Raw genomic sequence first — 20,383 nt, forward strand, 5'->3', positions numbered from 1 at the left:
AGCTTTATTACTCCATGAAAGTCTTTAAGACTGATCAGTAAGTGATAGTGTTTTAATTTCTACTCTTTTATAGAATGTAAACATACTTTTTCCAATTCTATTAATTAGGGAAAATTTAAAAACACAAAAGTAGGGAGGCTAGCCTAATGAACCCCATGTACTCATTACCCGGTTTCAACTATTGTCAATACATGGCCAGTTTTGTTTTACCCATTTCTCCTACCCCCTGTCATTTTGAAGTAAATTCTAGCTATCATTTCATCCATGGATACTTCAGCAAAAATACACCTTTTAACCTTAATAAAATATCATCCTCCACAGCAGCAGTTTCGTCTTATGCCTACTGTTTAGAGGGTAGACACTATAGTAGTGATTATTAAAATGGGAAAGAAATTGGCACTCTCCTAAACAAACTTACAGTATAATGGGAATGGAGAAAGATAAGACGAGTATTCATTCATTTGGTCTTCCTTGGTGATAATAACAAGTGTTAAAGGATTAAAAATTCAAATTTTTCAGTACCTCATAAAATGGATATTTTATGTTTCTAGCAATGTTAGCTGATAAGAGTTACGAAGTTTTAATCCTTCAGTGCCACCGTGGTAACAACATAAGACTGAGAAATGATATTAAATATTTTACGTGTTTAAATTTCATTCTTTAACTTAATTTTTTTTTTTTTTTTTTTTTGTCCATTTTGGCCACCTCTAATTTTTTGGTAACACTTTTTCTTGGTAATACAGTGATTGATTCAAACATGATTTTATGTGACAAAGATAGGTACTCAATTCTTACCACATATGTGGTGTGATCAAAAAATACAGTGAATGTTTAAATTTAAAATTTACAGTCAAAGACGCATTGCCATTAATTCCCCTCAAAATACTCCATCTCACTTCAAACACACTTATCCCATCATTTTTGCCACTTTCTGAAGCAGTTCTGGAAGTCCTCTTTAGTGAGTATCTTTAGTTGTGCTGTCGTGGCTGCCTCAATGTCCTGAATCATTTAGACTGGGGAAGAGCCAGAAGTCACACAGTGCCAGACCCGGTGAATAAGGTGGATAAGGACACACTGTAATGGTTTTATTGGACAGAAATTGCCATACCAGCAGCTATGTGTGATACGGAGCGTTGTCATGATGGAGGATAAAGTAAAGACACTCATGAAAGAGGACTTCCAGAACTGCTTCAGAAAGTGGCAAGAACGATGGGATAAGTGTGTTTGAAGCAAAGGGGGGTATTTTGAGGGGGGTTAATGGCAATATGTCTTTTACTATAATAAATTCTTTTTATTAAACATTCACCATTTCTTTTAATCACACCTTGTATTTTTTCTTAGCTTTTGCTGCTACTACTGATGAGCCTAACAGTCCGAGACAATTTCTGTACTGACGCTGATTTTACTCAAAGAGCTTTGCTCTAAAAGCATTTCCTTTTGAGTTGTTACCTCTGAATTTCAAAATTATCAGTGGAATGCATAGAACTAGTAGGAAGGACAGTTGGCTCTTGGATCACTGTCAACCGGCTACTTAGGGGTCCCTGTCAACTGGCCACTTAGAAACGGGCTCTCGGGTCAGCTAGTAGGGTGTGTGGGGCTGAGTGGTTTAGCTGGAGAGGATGCTTAGCTGATCATGGAGCTTCTGCCCCTGAACTTCTCAGGGGTTGCACTTCCTTCATCATTGCACAGATAGTGACTTCTGTGAAATGTTAAAAATGTTGTTTCTTTGTTAATAGAAAAAAACTGTAGTATCAAGAGTGTGGATGAGTAAAAACTATTTATGCTCCTTATTTCACCAGTACTGAATTCTTTTTAAATGATTTTTATGTATTGCCACAGTGACCTCTTGTGGGAAAACTGTTTATCTCACACATTTTTATTAACTCTAAATCATTCTTCAAATAGGTTTCAAACTGAAATTCAGACAGTGAATAAACAATTCCCATGTGAGCCATTCAAATTTTTGGAGCCAACCTTAAGACTAGAGTATTGTGAAGGATTGGCTATGCTTAGGGAAGCTGGAATTGAAATGGGAGATGAAGAAGATCTGAGGTATGTCTTTGGAATTTTTAAAACTTTAGTAATTAGGTTTTAGATATGAAAGAATTAATGTATTAATGAATGATAATTTCTTTTCACCCAGCTGATAAATTTTAGTTTTATTAACTTTGGGGTATATAGTATGATGCCATTTTGTCTAATGTGATCTGAAATAAAATGTTATGATTGAATGTGGTTTGCCAAAGCTTTAGTAGTTTTATTTAAAAACACCATTTTTTGTTTTCTACCCCCATACTTGTAATGCTGTAAAGAATATAGGGACATTTGCTTGTGATTTTGTCATCTAAGATGTTATCTCTCTCAGTCTGTAAGTGTTCTTAAGTTAAAATAAGATATCACAACAATTCATGTGGATGTAAGAAGGAAAGGGATAAATATTGCCATTTTTTAGGGTTTTTTATTAAAACATTTCACTCAAAATTCTATATTTTTGTTTGTTTAACAAATATATTTATATATATGCTTTTAAGCATCCCCTACATTGCTAGTTGACATCTTAATGGCAAATCATGCATTCTATAATTACTTTAAGTTGGGCAATATTTTCTTAAGTATTTTGGAAATTGTTCTTAAGTAGGATAGATGCTAAAGTAGCAACCTCTTGGATATAGAAACTTAACAGGTTTGTGTAAACAATATTATATGTAAAGACTTAGAAACACTGATTTTTGTTTTATAAACCGTTGATAAAGAGTAACAAAAAGGAGAGACTATTTTGAAGTGGAATCACTTATTGACAAGAATGGCTTATGTTGGTATAGTGAACTTTTATGTAATTGTAGGAAATTATCTCATCCATGTTATTTCTGAATCAATTGCTAAATTCTGTGTTAGGTTTTATTTAAATATTATTGGGCCGCACCTACTAAATGCTAAGTCGCTGTACCAGGTGCATTTATAAGTCGTCTCCAGTAGCACTTGCCTTTTTAAAAAGTAGCAGGCTAGACAACTATGTATTTTGGCTGAATTTTTTATCCCTTGAGAACTTCAAATAGAAGAAGTGCTTTATTTATTTACTAATTCTTTTAAGTTGCTGTTTGATCTTCAAACACCTGGTCTCATGTTTTGTTTTGCTTTGTTTTTCAGTACACCAAATGAAAAGCTGTTGGGTCGTTTGGTAAAGGAAAAGGTAGGATTCTTGTACATGCAGTATTTTTTTTTTTCTAAATCTAAAGTGTATCCTGGTATTAAAGAACAGTTGCAGAGGGAACTAATTTTCCTGGAGTAATATGGTTTGATTAGCTCAGTATTCAATTTTTTGTACTGTTTTGCACTGAGGTATCTCTAAAGGTGGTATCTATGTCAGATTTCAGATTTGTTAGAAAAGACCTCAAGATGATTTGAAATTATTGAGAAATGGTCTTCCCTGAGTACCTCTGCTGATTCATGAGACTTTTGAGGGAGAATAAGTCTTCTTTCTGCTTCTTATGTGAAAGCTACTTTCCCATCTCATTTTCTAAAACTCCCAAGAAGATAAAAGCTAAACTTAGTGTGTTCTTTAAAGAAATTAAGAGAATTGTGTAATGAAATGAAAACAGTTCTTGAGCTCCTCCTGCTGGTTGCATTCTAAACCATTAAACTGACGGGAACTTCTGAAACTGCAGTGTTGAGTTTATACCTTTAAAATGCTATTTCAGCAGAGCCAATTCCAGTTTGTTGCTTCTGGTGACATTCCCTCTACACTCCAGTTTTAGCAAAAATGTTTAACGTCAAAACAGTTGAAATGTGATTGATTTCTTTTTAATTATATGTAGGTCACATAGTATTCTTTCGAACAAAAATGTCATAATTTCTTGTTAATGTTATTTACTTCAATTATAGTTTTCATTTGAAGAAAACTACCAAGTTTCTTTTGATATCTAAACTAAAATTTTAATTATTGGAAAGATAATCAAGGTTTTTTGAAGATGAATATTATAAAGATGTCAGTTTTTCCCAAAATAATTTATAGGTTTAAATTTTTTGCTACTCTTTATAAAACCCAGAGATATTTGGGATAATTTAACATAAACAGCTATAAAATGCATCTGAAGAACTAAATGAGCTAGACTAGCAAAGGAAAAAATGAAAAAGAAGTTTACTGCAGCATAATTTTTGATGTGGGGGAAATTAGAGGGAGATGACATGTCCCCCCCCAAAACAAAATAAACATTTGAACTATGATTGAATGAATAGTCAACAGCTCCTAAAAATTAAGTGTTGGAAGAATCTGTATGTACATCATGGCAAAATACTATAGGCTACAGACATTACTTGAAAGAAGCAGAACACTTATTGTATATACAGTGTTATTACAGTAATCTTGAAGAAAAACCTTATGTATAAAAAAGGACAGTAATTACCAAAAGGTTAGCCTTCTTTTTACTTTCATTAAACTTTTTAAAAATCTATTTTAATTGTATATATTCTTTTTATAGTATGATACAGATTTTTATATTCTTGATAAATATCCATTGGCTGTGAGACCGTTCTATACCATGCCTGACCCAAAAAATCTTGTAAGTAATTTGATTTTAAATAACCTGTTTGGGGGAAGGAGGAAAATTTTACTGTCACTATGTCAAATTGTACAGTGGGAATAATGGTTTTCATTACTAATTTGCAGTTTCAGTGGTCACACTGTTATATATATTTCTGCTAGTTTCTGTCAATTCAGGTTAAAATGAAATCTGAATATTCTAGCAAATTAGTCCCAAAAAACCTATATTAAAAGTCATTTTCATGTGTCATTTTTTGAAGATTTACAAGGAAGAAACACCATATAAATAATAAATGGTATTACTAGATTTGCAGGCATTAGCAAATTTATTTTTGACCTTGAACTAAGAATTCACATTCTGTCCTGGGAGTTAATCTAAAGACTGTCTTGTGGCCTTTTACTATTTTTCTATCGCAGTGGTTCCCAAACTTTAGTATGCATAAGAATTCCTTGGGGGGCTTTTTAAAGCACAGATTTCTGGGCCCGATCACCAAACTTTCTGATTACTTGGTGTAGGGTAGGGCTTGATAATTTGCATTTCTAACAAGTTCCAGGTAACACTGAAACTACTGATCCAGGAATCACACTTTAAGAACCACTGATATATTGAAAGACAAAGAAAGTTAGTTAAAACTTGATAGGGAATAGGTTAAGCTATGGTAAGTTGATGTTTAATTTGCTTTTCTTAAAATAAAAAAGGAATTTTAATTGATAATTGAAGTTCCAGAAGTGGCCCAAAATTCCTACCACACTTAAAAACATTTGAGTTGCTAAAGTGAAATAAGAATTAGCACTACTTCTTAGCAGTGAGATGTGGTGTTCTGATTTGTTATTGGAAGGCGTGGGAGAAGGGGAGCATAAAATTTGATAGAGGCAAGGAAGAACTTATTATTCAACCCTCACTAGTTTAATCCATTTTAAAGAAATTATGTTCATTGGAGCAAGTTACATCATTAATTGTAAGCAAAAATGAGCATGCTCCTCATGCAACAGAGATTTTTTTTCCCACCGATGTGTAATGGAAATAGGATGGTAACCACTTGAAAAATTGTGTTTTTTGTTTGTTTGGTTTTCCTGCAGAAACAGTCCAATTCTTATGATATGTTCATGAGAGGAGAAGAAATACTGTCAGGAGCTCAAAGAATACATGATCCTCAGCTGCTAACAGAGAGAGCTTTACATCATGGAATTGGTAAACAGCTTAAGTATATTTTTAGGAGAGTAGTGTATATTCTGAAACAACACATTTTAAGCCTTTTAAAGACTTCTCAGAAACACCATTATTTGTTTTAATTTTCATTGAACAATAATTGCTTTTGCACTTTTTTAACCTAAATGAGATGATAAATTATGTTTGTTTTGGTTTTTTGTAGATTTGGAGAAAATTAAGGCATACATTGATTCCTTCCGCTTTGGAGCCCCTCCTCATGCTGGTGGAGGCATTGGTAATATTCCTTTAATATTATGACAATAATATTTCCAACCCAGATTTCATTTGGCAAAGTGTTTATTCAATTCTAACTAAATATCTTCAGTATTAGACTACAAAAAGTAAATTTTGTATGTTAATGCTTACAAATAAGTGCATAAGTGCTCAGTGTAACACAATTTGAATTAAAAGAATTTTTAAAGTGAGTTATAACTAAGTGAAAATTTGATTTCCAAGGAACAAAGTAAACAGCTAACATGTATGTTCTAAAATATTGTAATAAAGTTCTTACCATTCTTTTTCTCTGAAGGGTTTAAAAGCAAAATGTCTTACAAATTGAATATCCTGTTTTCTTTCTGAATCCTTAATTTCATTCAGATTAGCCCAAATTAAAGCTCTCCTTCGAGTTAGCTCAGATTGCTGCTAAATGTTTTTGTTGAAATGTAACATTTCATTGACTTTTAGGACCACTTCTAGAGTATATGTAAGATACTACTCTGTGATTTAAAATGAGTAAATGTTTAACTAACTCAGCTTTTGGATGTCCGTATCAAAGACTCTTTCAAAGAATTCAGAATCTTAACTTCTGTTGAATTTTTCTTTGTTATTTGTTTGGAGGTTTTTGGTGAATAGGTAATATAATTTTAAAAATTTCAAATTAAAAGAATTTTAGAAGAGTGTGCATTCACCTCCCTCTGCAAAGATAATTTTTGCATATGTAAAAATACATTTTTGTACCAATTGTAGCATACTGTATAAACCATTCAGTATCTTGAATTTTTCACTTACTATATTTTGTAACTTGTTATTTTTTTATTAGTTTCAGATGTACAAAGCAACATAATAGTTAAACATTTACACCCCTCACAAAGTGATAATCCTCCTCCCCCAAGCTATTACCCCTCTGATATCTTATATAACAGTTACAATACCATTGACTATCTGCCGTATGCTGTACTCCACCTCCCGTAACTATATATATATATATACACACACATATATATATGTTCTTATAGTTGATACACACACGTATGTATATATTCTTATATTTGACATACAATATTATTCTATTTCAGCTTCAGTTGTACAGCGCATTAGTCATGCACCTACACAGTCTATGAAGCGATCCCCTTGCTAAGTACAGTGCCCATCTGGCATCTTACATAATCTTTACAACACTGTTGACTATATTCCCCATTCTGTATTTCACATCCCCATGACTATATCGTGTCTACTGATTTGCTCTTTCTAATCCCTTCACCTTCTCCCGCATTCCCTCCCCCCCCCATCGGAGTATTACTCAGCTATAAAAAAAAAATGAAATCTTACCATTTGCAACAACATGGATGGACCTTGAGAATATTATGCTGAGTAGCTCATTCTTTATCAATACCTAAAGAGCTTTTTCCTTCTTTTTTTAACACACATAGAATACATTGAAAGGATAACCAGCTTCCTGTTGATGGACATATAGGTTGTTATTACAAACAAAACTACACTGAATATAGAGTTTTAAGTTTTAATGAAAAATTCATTACTATTTTCTGTTATTCGGTAATGTGCACTTTGTATAATATTAGAAACTTTTGTAACTCTTGACAATGTAAATTTTTATCTTGTGAAGAAGGACACTTGAATGCCTATCAAAATACCACCTATGTTTTTTTGTTTTTTTGGAGACTATTCGGTGACAGTGTGTTTCTCCAGGGCCAGTCAGCTCCAAGTCGTTGTCCTTCAATCTGGTTGTGGAGGGCGCAGCTCAGCTTCAAGTCCAGTCGCCATTTTCAATCTTAGTTGCAGGGGGCGCAGCCCACCATCCCATGTGGGAATTGAACCCGCAGTCTTGTTGAGAGCTGGTGTTCCAACCAACTGAGCCATCCGGCTACCCCCCACCTATTTTTGATAATTAACATTTGAGAGGAAGATGGGATGGGGTGATTTTTGGTTTTTGGTTTTTTTTTTAGATTAGTGTTAGAGTACTGTAACACAAGGTTCAAATACACGTCTGCAGATGTTTTTTAGTAAGGAATAGGAATAAAAATGTTAATTCTCTTAGTTATATTTGTTTTAGAGTTAAATATATTCCTTTAAAATTGAAAGTTGTTGCTATATAAAAATATTCTCTGACCTTGCCTTCTTTGTGTGGTATATTAGTCTTCTACAACTTTAGTAAAACAGATAAATTAAATTGCACATAAAAAGTTTCATTTGCTAGTTTTGCTGTTTCTTAGCTGGTACTTGATCTTAATTCTTGTCAGTAAGGTAGCATTTATGTCACATGTCAAAATTTATGTCACATTCTACACTCAAAGCATTTAGTATAATGTACTCTAGAGTCATTTATACAAGGAACCACCCACCATGTTACAGGTCTATTGAATTACAATAAATTTCTGGTACTATTAATAAACTTACTTGAACAAGTTTGTGGCTCTCATCTAATACTGATGACCTGAACTACATAATTAGAATCTGGTGTCATTTGAAAACATACAGGCTTATAAAATGGTTTTTTTATTAAAAAGTCATAAATTTTAGACATTTACATAGATTTTTGTAGTTCACATTTCACAGAATCGTACAACTTAAGAATATCTCATTTTGTCCTTCCCACATACAGTAGCTCTATTTCTGAATCAGATCCAAACACTCAATTTTAAATAAACTCGAAATAATAGAAGTCATTGTCCTTCCTAATAAGGAAAAGTATTATGTTAGTAGTTTTCAGTAAGTAAGATCCTGAGAGGTTTTTAGAAAAGGAATTGATATTTACTTTATTTTCCCTAGGGTTGGAACGGGTGACTATGCTGTTTTTGGGATTGCACAATATTCGTCAGACCTCAATGTTTCCCCGTGACCCCAAACGACTCACTCCTTGAAAAAAGCCGGGCTTGATATTTTTTCCAGTAACCTGCTATCAATCAGGCTGTACCTTAGGTACTTAAAATATGCAGTAGAACAGATGTCTTATCTAAAGTGCCACGATTACTTTTGGATTAATTCAGTATAGGTTACTTTAAAAGAGAAGATTTTTATAACTTTGGACATGCTTCAGTAGGGAATGGTTGATCATTTTAATGAAAAATTAATATGGTTATATTAAAAATTCATACTGTATTACTACAATAAATGTTAACAATTTTAAACAGTTAAGATTGTAAATTTTTTTCTTTTCTATATTACAGTGGCTGTAATATTAATGTCTTAAATTTTCAATATTTGAGCTTATTTTTTTAAATTCTGACATTGAGATAAGAAAAATTTTAGGGAAGTATCTGAGATTGTAATGATTGTATAATTGGCATATTATGGAAAATAAGGCAGAAAGTATCAATTCTTAAAAGTTGTGCCCAGAAATCACGTAAAGCAGGTGAGAATACTGGTTAGAAAATATTCAGTATAATATTGTATTAAATTGTTAATTCTAAACCTGAATTTCAATAAAATTTTAAAGGTAATTATAGTTGTCTTTGTGTAACTTCATGGCAGTCTGATTTTATAACTGGTCCTTTCTTTTAAAACTTTAATTTGTTTTTATTTTTGTTGGGGAATATTTGGGAACAGTGTGTTTCTCCAGGGCCCATCAGCTCCAAGTCATTGTCCTTCAGTCCAGCTGTAGAGGGCACAGCTCAGCTCCAAGTCCAGTTGCTGTTTTCAATCTTTAGTTGCAGGGGGCGAAGCCCACCATCCCATGTGGGAATTGAGAAGCAACCTTGTTGTTGAGAGCTCATGCTCTAACCAACTGAGCCATCCAGCCACCCCTATAACTGGTTCCTGACATTTATAATTTGGAAAAAAAAACATACAATTGATATATGTAAATGCCTAAAAGCAAATGAAGACTGATATATTCATAACATGTATTCATATCAAGACATAAGTTGATGGGTATAAGGATAGAGCTCTTAAAGCGTAAAGAGTTGGGTTGCTTAATAGTTTATTTCACATAAAAGATACTACAGAATTTTCAGTTTCATTTTTAACTGGTACTGGTATTTAGTGAATGTCACTAAAATGCACTCCCATTTTCCCTACCACAAAGAAATTTCTATGTAAGAATTATAAGTAGAAACACTTTCCCTCTAGACTATTAAATATATTAATGCTGATGTTAATTTTACAGTGAACCATATACATAATGGGCAAGAACAAAACAATGTAATGCAAGTATTTTCCTACAGGAAAAGAAAACATAATACAGATCGGTAGGACTTTATCATAAATACCTGCATATTATTTTTTTTAATTAATTTATTTCATCACCTAAATTATGAGCTCTTTAAAAGTAGATATTCAATTTTTATCTTTCTTTCATATCCTACCAGAGTATCTTGACTATAATAGGCATCCCAACAGTATTGAATAAATTTAAGCCACACCAAGAATAAAATGGACTACTGTCCATCTTTTCCTGTATTATGTAATCCCCAGGCCCTAAAATAGTATAATAAAATGGTCCCAGAGCTATTCTTCTCAAGTTCACAGAATTATAGCTGCTTTCAAATTAAACGGTGTGTAAAAGTCTTAGAGTGATACAATATTTTTAATTATTTTTCTTAAGAAGTTTTCCAAACATGCCAACCAGATTGGAGCTTGAAAAGGATACCCCTGTACTTGACACCCAACTTTATCAAATCCTAACATTGTCATATTTGCTTCTGATATTTTCTTTTTTTAGGGGAAAATAAATTATGGATACAGTTAAGGTATCCTGTGTATCCACTATGATTCTATTCCTTTCTTCCCTGGTGATAACTAGTATATGAATTCAGTGTGTTTTAATTCTTTTTTTGTTTTTATATTTTAAATAAATGTTTATGATTCTATAAACATTGCCTAGTATTGTTTTGCAGATTGGATAGTATATTCTGGATTTTGATTGGAATTACCTTGAATTTATAAAATGATTTGGAAAGACAACTTCATCAGAATCTCCTTTTGTCTTCGTATATCCTCGAGTACAAGAAAGGCCATTACAATCCCTGGTTCGGACACTGACTTTCACACCTACATGTCCAGGCTTATCTTTAAGAAGTTTTATCTTGTTTACTGCTGAAGCTGTCAGGGTGAGGATGGCCTGGGTGGGCTGCAGCTTCCTCTTGCTGCAGGGGACAGTGGCCAGGACTATCCGACATCCTCGCCCTGCAGGTGCCTCCGGAGCTCGGCCACCTTGCCTCTCTCCATGGAGACGGCGGGCGCTTTGACACCACAAGCTCCTGAATAGGAACATTTGTTTGCAAGTTTTAGTATAGACATGTTTTCATTTCTATTAGGTAGATATTTAGGAGTGAAATTGCTAGGTTGTATGAGAAGTGTATAACTTTATAAGATACTGCCATACTGTTTTCCAAAGTAGCTGTACCGTTTCGTGTTTCTACCAGCAGTGAATAAGAGTTTAAGCTGCTCTACATCATCACCAACACTTAGAAATATCAGTCTTTTTAATTTTAGCTGTTCTAGAATTTATCCTGAGACAAGCTATGGTGGTTTCACAGTATTTCACTGTGACACTAACTGCACTTCCCTATTGATTAACGATGAGCTTCTTTTCATGTGCTTATTGGTCATTTATATGTCTTTGGTGAAGTGTCTTCATATCTTTTGCCCATTTCTTTTATTGGGTTAATTGTCTTCTACTTGAGTTATAAGAGCTTTCTATATATTCTCAATACGAGCCCTTTGTCAGATGTATGTTTGGCAACTACTTAGTTTGTCCCAGTCTGTGGCTTGCCTTTTCTTTCTTTAACTGCCTTATAAAGAGCAAAAGTTTTTAATTCTATAGTTGTGCTTTTTGTAGTCTGTTTAAGAAAACTGCCTAACCGAATGTCACAAATATTTTCTTTTTAAGTTTTCTTCTATATTTTCAGTAATTTGAACTCTTTCATTTAGGTCTATGATCCATTTCAAGTTAATTTTTGTATATGGTGTTTACAAGGATCAAGGGTTTTTTTGTTTCTGTTTCTTTCCCCCATATAGCTATTTCGTTGATCCAGCACTATCTGTTGGATCTGTCCTTTTCCTGTTGAATTACTTCGGCACCTTTGTGGAAAAGAGTTGACCATATAAGTATGGGTCTGTTTCTAAATTCTGTTCTGTTCTGTTGATCCATATGTGTGTAGTTGTGCTAATACCACACAGTATCTTGATTTTTGCAGTTTTAAGTAAACCTTGAAATCAGGGAGTATAAGTCCTCTGAACTTGTCCCTCTTTTTTCAGGTTTATTTTGACTATGATAAGTTCTGTGCCTTTTCATGTAAATTTTCATATCGTTTTGTCGGTTTCTTCAAAAAACCCTGCTAAGATTTTGATTTGGATTACATTGACTATTGAACTTCTGGGGAAAATTGCCATCTTAACAATGTTGATTCTTCCAGTCCATGAATATGAATGATTATCCCATTTTTTTAGGTCTTCTTTAATTTCCTTTTGCAATGTATTGTAGGTTTTTCAGTGTTCCATGTACTAGTTCATCACATCTCTTGGTAAATCTGACCATGTGCTTTTGGAAAGAACGAATAGTCGTCATCTTTCCTTGTTGAGTGTAGGGTTAGAAATAGTGTTGATAGTGTTGTTCAGAACTTCTGTGTCTTTGATATTTTTCTTTTTTTAATCTAGTTCTATCAGTTGCTGAAATTGGACAGATGATTTTAGAATTGTCTCTTTAATTCTGTAAATTTATTTTAAATCGATCCACAGTTTTTTTGTATGTTTGTTTGCTTTAAACTTTTATTTACTTTAAGTGTGGTTTTCCAGGACCCATCAGCTCCAAGTCAAATAGTTGTTTCAATCTAGTTGTGGAGCGGGCAGCTCACAGTGGCTCATGCGGGGATCGAACCAGCAACCTTGTTAAAGATCACCGCGCTCTAACTGAGCTAACCTGCCGCCCCTAATTCTGTACATTTTTGATTTGTGTATTTTGAAGCTTTGTTGTTAGACATATACACTGTTACGATTGTTACGTCTTTCTTGAGATGTGGCCCTTTTATCTGGTGAAATTCCCCTTTGTAACTCTGGTAATGCTCTCTTGAAATCTGTTATATCTGATCTTAATATAACCATTTCCATCTTCTTGTGCTTATCTGTATGTTATATCTTTTTCCATCATTTACCTTTAGCCCACCTCTGTCTTTATACGGTAGTTAGTGGATTTCTTATAGGCAGCATTTGGTTGGGTCTTATTTATCCATTCTGCCAATCTCTGTGTTTTAATTAGAGAATTTATCCCAAAAGATTTAAATGTAGTTATTTACATGGTTAGATTTGTATGTATCATTATATTGTTTCCTACTTGCCTCCTGTTTTTTGTTCCTCATTTTTCCTTTGCTATCTTTTTTAAAATAACTAAATATATTTTAGAATTTCATTTTAATTTTCCTATTGGCATTTTAACTAAACTTCTTCGTATTTTTTTTTAGTTATTACTCTAGAGATTATAATAATATACATCTTAACTTTTACAGTCCACTTATAGATGCTAATTTTATATTTAAAGATTTTATATCTATGTTTATAGCTATTATTTTCTTTTTTTATATTTTTCGCTTCCAGTTTGGATATCTATGGCATATCAGACTCCTTTTTGAAACAGTTTGTTTGAGACAGAGAAAGTTTTATATTTAATAGAATAATGTTCATAGTATTAAGATTTTTTTTAAAAATTAACCATCTTTTTTGTGCCTTTTCTCTAACTTGAAAATTATTAATGTTTTTTTGTTTTGTTTTGCTTTTTTTAAGGAGGGAACAGCTCACAGTGGCCCATGTGGGGATCAAACTGGCAACCGTGTTGTTATCAGCATCACACCTTAACCAACTGAGCTAACCGACCACCCCAAAATTATTAATGTTTTATTAAATCTCTTAAGCTAACGTCTTTAGCTTTTGATGCTATTGATCCTTTCTATTCCTTGTTTTTTAGCTCATAAATTTTTGTTCTTATATCATTTTCTTTCCTTCTGGTTTCTTAAGTGTTTTTTCCCCCTAGTTTGCTAAATTTTAGGGATTTATTTTATTGTCAGTAGTTAATTAAATATATACTGACTTATTTTTATACTGACTTAGTTTTGTGCTCATCATTGTTTCTTATATCTGTGTATTCCCTCAGGGTTCACATCTTACTAAAGTACCTCCTTTAATATTTCTTTAAGACAGTATCTGTTGAATATAAACTCTAAAGTGTCCTGTACTTTTGAATGATACTTTGGCTCAGGATAAAATTCTAGGTTAAGCAATTATTTTCCCTAGCACTTTGAAATATTATACCATTAAATTCTCTTGTTGGCTATGAGTAGTTTGCTGTCACTATATTTGTTTTTCCTTTGTAGGTAATCTGGCCTCTTTCCTTGGTAGCTTTGAAGTTGCCTCTTTATCTTTGGTATTTTACCAATTCTTTGTGATCTGTTCAGCAGTTATTCATCTTGTGCAGTATTCAGTGTGCTTTTTGTCTAGGACCCACATTTGTTTTCAGTTATGGAAAATTCTCAGCAGGTATCTCTTCAAATACTGCTGCTTTACCATTTTCTCCACTTTTTTGGAAACTCCAATTAACTAACTTTGAGCCTCTAACTATTCTATCATGTCTCGTATTTCAATGACTATATTTTTACTTGTAAAATTTCTATTAGTTTATGCCTATCTCATTTATGCCTATTTTCGTTCATATATTCTTTGGTGGCAGTTAAGCAGTCATTTATGCCTTTCGATAAATTCTTTATCATACTGTCCTACAAAATATTTTTGCCTGTGTCCTGTTTTTGTCCATTCTTGACATGTTTTCATATAGAAGGGGTTATCACATGTAAACTCTTGGGGCCATTTTGAGGAAGATTATTATAATATGAAGGAAGAAAATACTATTTAAACAATGAGTAGATGCTATCTCGTAGCACAGTCGTTTTCAAACTAAGTTGTTGCCCAGTTGACATTTGCAGTGGCTAAGGGTAGCAGGCTCCACAGGAAGTTGTCTTCTGGACTGTTGCAAAGGGTTCTGCTGGAGTATAATCAAATTTGTACTGAGGCTTTTGTCATGGACTGTCTCTTGTATTGCATAACTTCCTGCACTTCAGATTTGTTTTTACTTATTTATAGTAAGAGTACTTTCTAAAGTAAAACTGTTAACGCAAGCTGAAACATATTTAAGACTTTAAAAAAATATTTTTCCTTTAAGTGAATGTTTGCAAAGTCGTACCACTTTTTTGTACACTCTTGCTTCAAATCATCGTTTGTTTGTACCTTGCTTAATTAAAATGAGCTGCCAGCCTCTTAATTATTGCCCAGAAAGTTGGGCCGCTGGCTGCTGCAGTTTCTCATGGTTAAAGATGCCAACATGTCCCTAGAGCAAATAAATGCTCTGTCTACTTTCAACGTCAATAATCTTTTAATCTTTTCCAAATAACTTTAAAGCCTTACTTCTTAAAGATGTTCATCTTCCCTGGCAACCCAGTTGAAACACCAGCAAGATATCAAACTGGCAATGACAATAAACTTACTTACTGTTCCCCACAGGATGGAGAGTTGGGAAATTTGAGACACTGTTAGTGGAGTGTAACTGTTAGTGAAGTGTAAACTCTCAGCCAGCCTTTCTGGATTTTATTTTGGCAATACTCGTATGTATCAAAATGTGAATGTGCATAGCCTTTGACCCCGTAAACCCTCACTTTTAGAATTTATCCTAACAATACAGGTGTACAAAATGATGTTATAAGGATATTTATCGCAGCATTATTTATACTAGTGAAAAAATTGGAAACAACCTTAATTTTCATTAATAGGGTATTAAATAATGCTTTGTCCATATTACAGAATGTTAATCATTAAAAAGCACAATACAGGCAGTCCTTGCTTTACACAGTTGTGTAAGACCCTAAAAATGACCATACAAACCAAAACTGCAAAGCAATGTTAATAATCAAAGGTGAAAACTATGATTATTCTCTGACCTTTAAAATTTGTCAAATACTAAAATTTCTCTTAACTCTTGGTTATAAGTATATAGGGAACTAAGATAGTAAAACTATTATTTATTTAGTACATTATAATTTAAAACATTGAGAATTAAAGTGTTTTATTCTTCTGTTAAAAAAAAAAACTTATAAAAAGTAATTTGAACAGTGCTTCTTTCCCTTCTTGTTACATTATGGAGTGACCATGGTTTGCTGAATTATCATACTCCTCCCTAAGTTCATATACTTTTCCAACACTTTATCCTTTTGCAATGTCATGAAATACCTCCAAGAGTTCCTTTAATGTGAAATTTTCTGCTTTTATCACTTCCTTCGAGCTATCTTCATCCTTTCCATCACAACCACTTTCCTTGTTTAGGTCAATAAGTTCATCTTCACAAAGTTCCTCTCACTGCATATCTGGAGTTTCTCAAACAGTGACAGTATCAACACCCCAATAATCAGCTATTTCTTCTATAACTCCATTTACATTCAATTCACATTTTACTTAAGGAGTTACCACTTTTTGTTTCTTTGCTGCAATTTAATCTTTGTTGGTCAATGACCTCTTTCAATTACCTGTTTTTGTAAAATGTCGCATGAGTTCCTCTGGGAAACAAGGAGGCAACAGAAGTACATACTTTGCTGTCTGTATATATTGAATAATATGAGCAGTGACCAATCACTGACAGACTTTGAAAGAAGTGAAATGATTGGTCACTGATCATGACGAACATCGGTTACTTACGGAGTGATCTGTGGACTGAAGAGCTAGCAGTGAAGTTTGTATTTTATGCCATTACTCAGTTAATATACCAATTTGAACCACGTTGTTAGGGGACTAGTATAATTTAATGAACAGTAACTGAAAAAATTTTTACTTATCAGAATCATGCAAAGCCAAGACTATATATATATATATATATATATATCTCTTCATTGTCATTGAAAGCTCTTCAGGTAAGTTGGACATTTCTCTATTTGCCACCTTCCCCTCCCCACTCATGCCTTTTTCCAGGCTGCTGTGTCCCCTGGGAGGCCAACTTCTACGGATCACATCAACTAGGACCCTTCCCAATGACTTCTGATTGGGTTTGGTCATTGGAAGCCACCAACAAGAGATCACATGGATGGAGAAGAGAAAGTTCAGGATATTTATTTTCCTTCTCTGCTGGACCACATTTTGGCCATGGCTTCTCTCCTCTCCTGAAGGCCACAGCTTCCATTGAGAAGAAGGTTACAGCTTCCTCTCTACAGCCATAGCTTCTTCTCAGGTCCCAGGTGCTACTGCCTTTCCAAATATGCCCCTTCAGTCTGAGAGGTGGTAATAGCTTCCTATAGTTGCTAGCTCTAGGGTGCTTCACCATCCCAAACCTTTATTTATGGCCTCTTCACAAAACTCCCTTCAAGCATACTTCTGAGTGTTTCCTACCAGGACCTTTACACAGATACCACGTCACACTGTTTGTGGAAAATAATATGTACCTACCCAAAAAGGTATATGTACTCAGAAGTCTGAAAGGACATAAACAGTAATGTTATTTTTAACCTTTTGCCTTTTTCCTATCTGCTTTTAAAAATAAGTAGATTGTATATTTTGACGGATTATTTTGAGCTTCAAAATAGTTACTCATTTTTCTAAGTTAGCCAAATCTTTATAAAAGTTTTCAAATTAATTACTCTACTTTTAATATATTCAGGCAGACATATCTCTGTATGAGTGTTCTTTTAAGCTGTTATAAGAAAGAAGAGTTGATCATGCAGCAATTTGTATTAAGGAATTGCTGAACAGAGACAAGTTTCAGGAATTAAATGAGATTAGTTGTCTGCTTTGTTAAATAGAGTAACTCAGAACATGCTTTATGCTCTAACAGACTCCTGCATCTGGGCTGTCACTGGATCCAAATGGGGACAACTAACATTTCCAATGTGAAGGAAAACCATTGACATACACACATAGCATTATTGCTGTGCTAACTGGTTATTAGTCACAGCCTCCACATATTCAGCTTGATATTTCCTTCAGAACCAGACCTAATTGAATTTTCCACTTGTGAGAAGCATTAAAATGCTAATTACAAAATTCTTTTGTATTCTTACTGCTATCACCAGAGTGTTTAACAAGGCAGGCAGACATGGTGGGTGCTAAATATATATACAAATTGGATTTTGAAAATGCTTATGTGACTTTAGCATTTGAAATGCTGAAGGTTTTGTTTGTTTGTTTTAAGGTGATAGGAAAGTAAAACATTCTTTGAATGGTTTTAAAGAAATCACAGAAGACCATCCATAACATTTTTATAGTTGCCCCACTTTTTATAAGACATTCAAAAAGTGTAATAATAATATCCTAGTTTCTGTTTACTTTCCAAGTCTAGAATACATGGAACTCATAACTATTGAATACTTCACAGAATACTGTTCTGACCTATCTACACGGAATGCTGTCAGATTTAAGTGGTGCCTAGAACAGAAGAAGCCTCTTACACAGGTCCAGGCTGTGCTTCAACCAGCAGAACCCGTGGTATCTAGTGGTATCTAGTGGTGGGAAAAGGCACCACGTAGAGTTTATAGGAGGCCCCCATAGGGGAATCACAACATAGACCTCTTAGCTTCTGGAGCAAATCTATGCCATCTGTATAGAGAACTATACACCATTCAGTAAATAGCCCCCGGCTTGCCACAGGGTTCGGTGGAAATAGAGCACCTGACTATAGGACATCAAGTGACCATGCAGCCAGACCTCCCCATTATGTGCGGGTTCTGCCAGATCCTCCATATCATAAGGGTCAGAAGCAGTCCATCAAAAGATAGTGGTTGACATCAGAGAAATGCAAATAAAAACCACAATGAGATACCACCTCACCCCAGTCAAAATGGCTATCACAACAAGTGCTGGCGCGGATGTGGAGAAAAAGGAACGCTTGTGCACTGTTGGTGGGATTGCAGATTGGTGCAGCCACTGTGGAAAACAGTATGGAGGTATCTCAAAAATCTGAAAATGGAACTACCCTATGATCCAGCAATTCCACTCTTAGGTATCTATCCAGAGAAATCCAAAACTCCAATTCAAAAATCTTTATGCACTTCTATGTTTATTGCAGCACTATACACAATAGCTAAGACATGGAAACAACTGAAATGCCCATCGGTAGATGACTGGATTAAGAAGCTGTGGTACATTTATACAATGGAGTATTACGCAGCCATGAAGAAAGAAATCTTACCATTTGCAACAACATGGATGGACCTAGAGAACATTATGTTAAGTGAAATAAGTCAGACAGAGAAAGATAAGTACCATATGATCTCACTTATATGCAGAATCTAAAGAAAAGAATAAGTGAATGAACTAATCAGAAACAGTTTGGAGACAAGAGGAAAAACTGAGGGTTGCTAGATGGGCGTGGGGGTAAGGGGGAAGGTGAGGGGATTAGAAAACAGTCAGTAACCACAAGATGGCCACGGGGTTTTGAAAATTAATCTGGGGAATGTAATCAATAATGTTATAAAGATTTTGTAGGGTATCCGATAGATACATGTCCCATTTGGGAGACCATCTCAGGGAAGATGTAGATGCCTGATCACTGCACTGTACACCTGAAGCTGAACAATAATGAATGCCAACTATAATATTATATATATATATATATATATATATATATATATATATATGTACATATAGGTATGTATACATTTACAAGAGGCAGAGTACAGCATTGGGAGTGGAGATAGTGGAAAAGGAATGGCTCGGTGCGATGTCAGAGAGATAGTGGATGGGGGGCGGGGGGTCCACACTGTGAGGGATATAAATGATAAACGTCTAAGGAAAAAAACAACTCATAGGGCCGGCCCAGTGGCTCAGGCAGTTAGAGCTCCATGCTCCTAACTCCAAAGGCTGCCGGTTCGATTCCCACATGGGCTAGTGGGCTCTCAACCACAAGGTTGCCGGTTCAATTCCTCGAGTCCCACAAGGGATGGTGGGCTCTGCCCCCTGCAACTAAGATTGAACACGGCACCTTGAGCTGAGCTGCCTCCCCGATGGCTCAGTTGGTTGGAGCGTATCCTCTCAACCACAAGGTTGCCGGTTCGACTTCCGCAAGGGATGGTGGGCAGCGCCCCCTGCAACTAAAAAAATTGAACATGGCACCTTGAGCTGAGCTGCTGCTGAGCTTCTGCTGAGCTTCCGCTGAGCTCCCAGATGGCTCGGTTGGTTGGAGCACCTCCTCTCAACCACAAGGTTCCGGTTCGACTCCCACAAGGCAAGGGATGGTGGGCTGTGCCCCCTGCAACTAGCAACGGCAACTGGACCTGGAGCTGAGCTGCGCCCTCCACAACTAAGACTGAAAGGACAACAACTTGACTTGGAAAAAAGTCCTGGAAGTACACACTGTTCCCCAATAAAGTCCTGTTCCCCTTCCCCAATAAAATCTTTAAAAAAAAAAAAAAAAAAAACTCATAGACACAGACAATAGT

The 20,383-nt window shown here is 34.6% G+C and overlaps 1 protein-coding gene across 1 annotated transcript in view; it reads left to right on the forward strand.

Moving 5' to 3' along the window:
- The window catches only part of DARS1 (aspartyl-tRNA synthetase 1), a 49,298-nt gene extending 39,871 nt beyond the window's left edge, over nt 1-9,427 (forward strand). The window contains exons 11-16 of the mRNA XM_033112739.1: nt 1,906-2,052; nt 3,148-3,190; nt 4,479-4,559; nt 5,621-5,732; nt 5,914-5,985; nt 8,757-9,427. Coding sequence (XP_032968630.1) covers nt 1,906-2,052; nt 3,148-3,190; nt 4,479-4,559; nt 5,621-5,732; nt 5,914-5,985; nt 8,757-8,848 — 547 coding nt within the window. The 3' untranslated portion in view covers nt 8,849-9,427. The remainder of the gene's footprint in view (nt 1-1,905; nt 2,053-3,147; nt 3,191-4,478; nt 4,560-5,620; nt 5,733-5,913; nt 5,986-8,756) is intronic.
- Nucleotides 9,428-20,383: the final 10,956 nt, after the last annotated feature.

The sequence above is a fragment of the Rhinolophus ferrumequinum genome, chromosome 8 (genome assembly GCF_004115265.2).
Source record: "Rhinolophus ferrumequinum isolate MPI-CBG mRhiFer1 chromosome 8, mRhiFer1_v1.p, whole genome shotgun sequence".
NCBI classification, from domain to species: Eukaryota; Metazoa; Chordata; class Mammalia; order Chiroptera; family Rhinolophidae; genus Rhinolophus; species Rhinolophus ferrumequinum.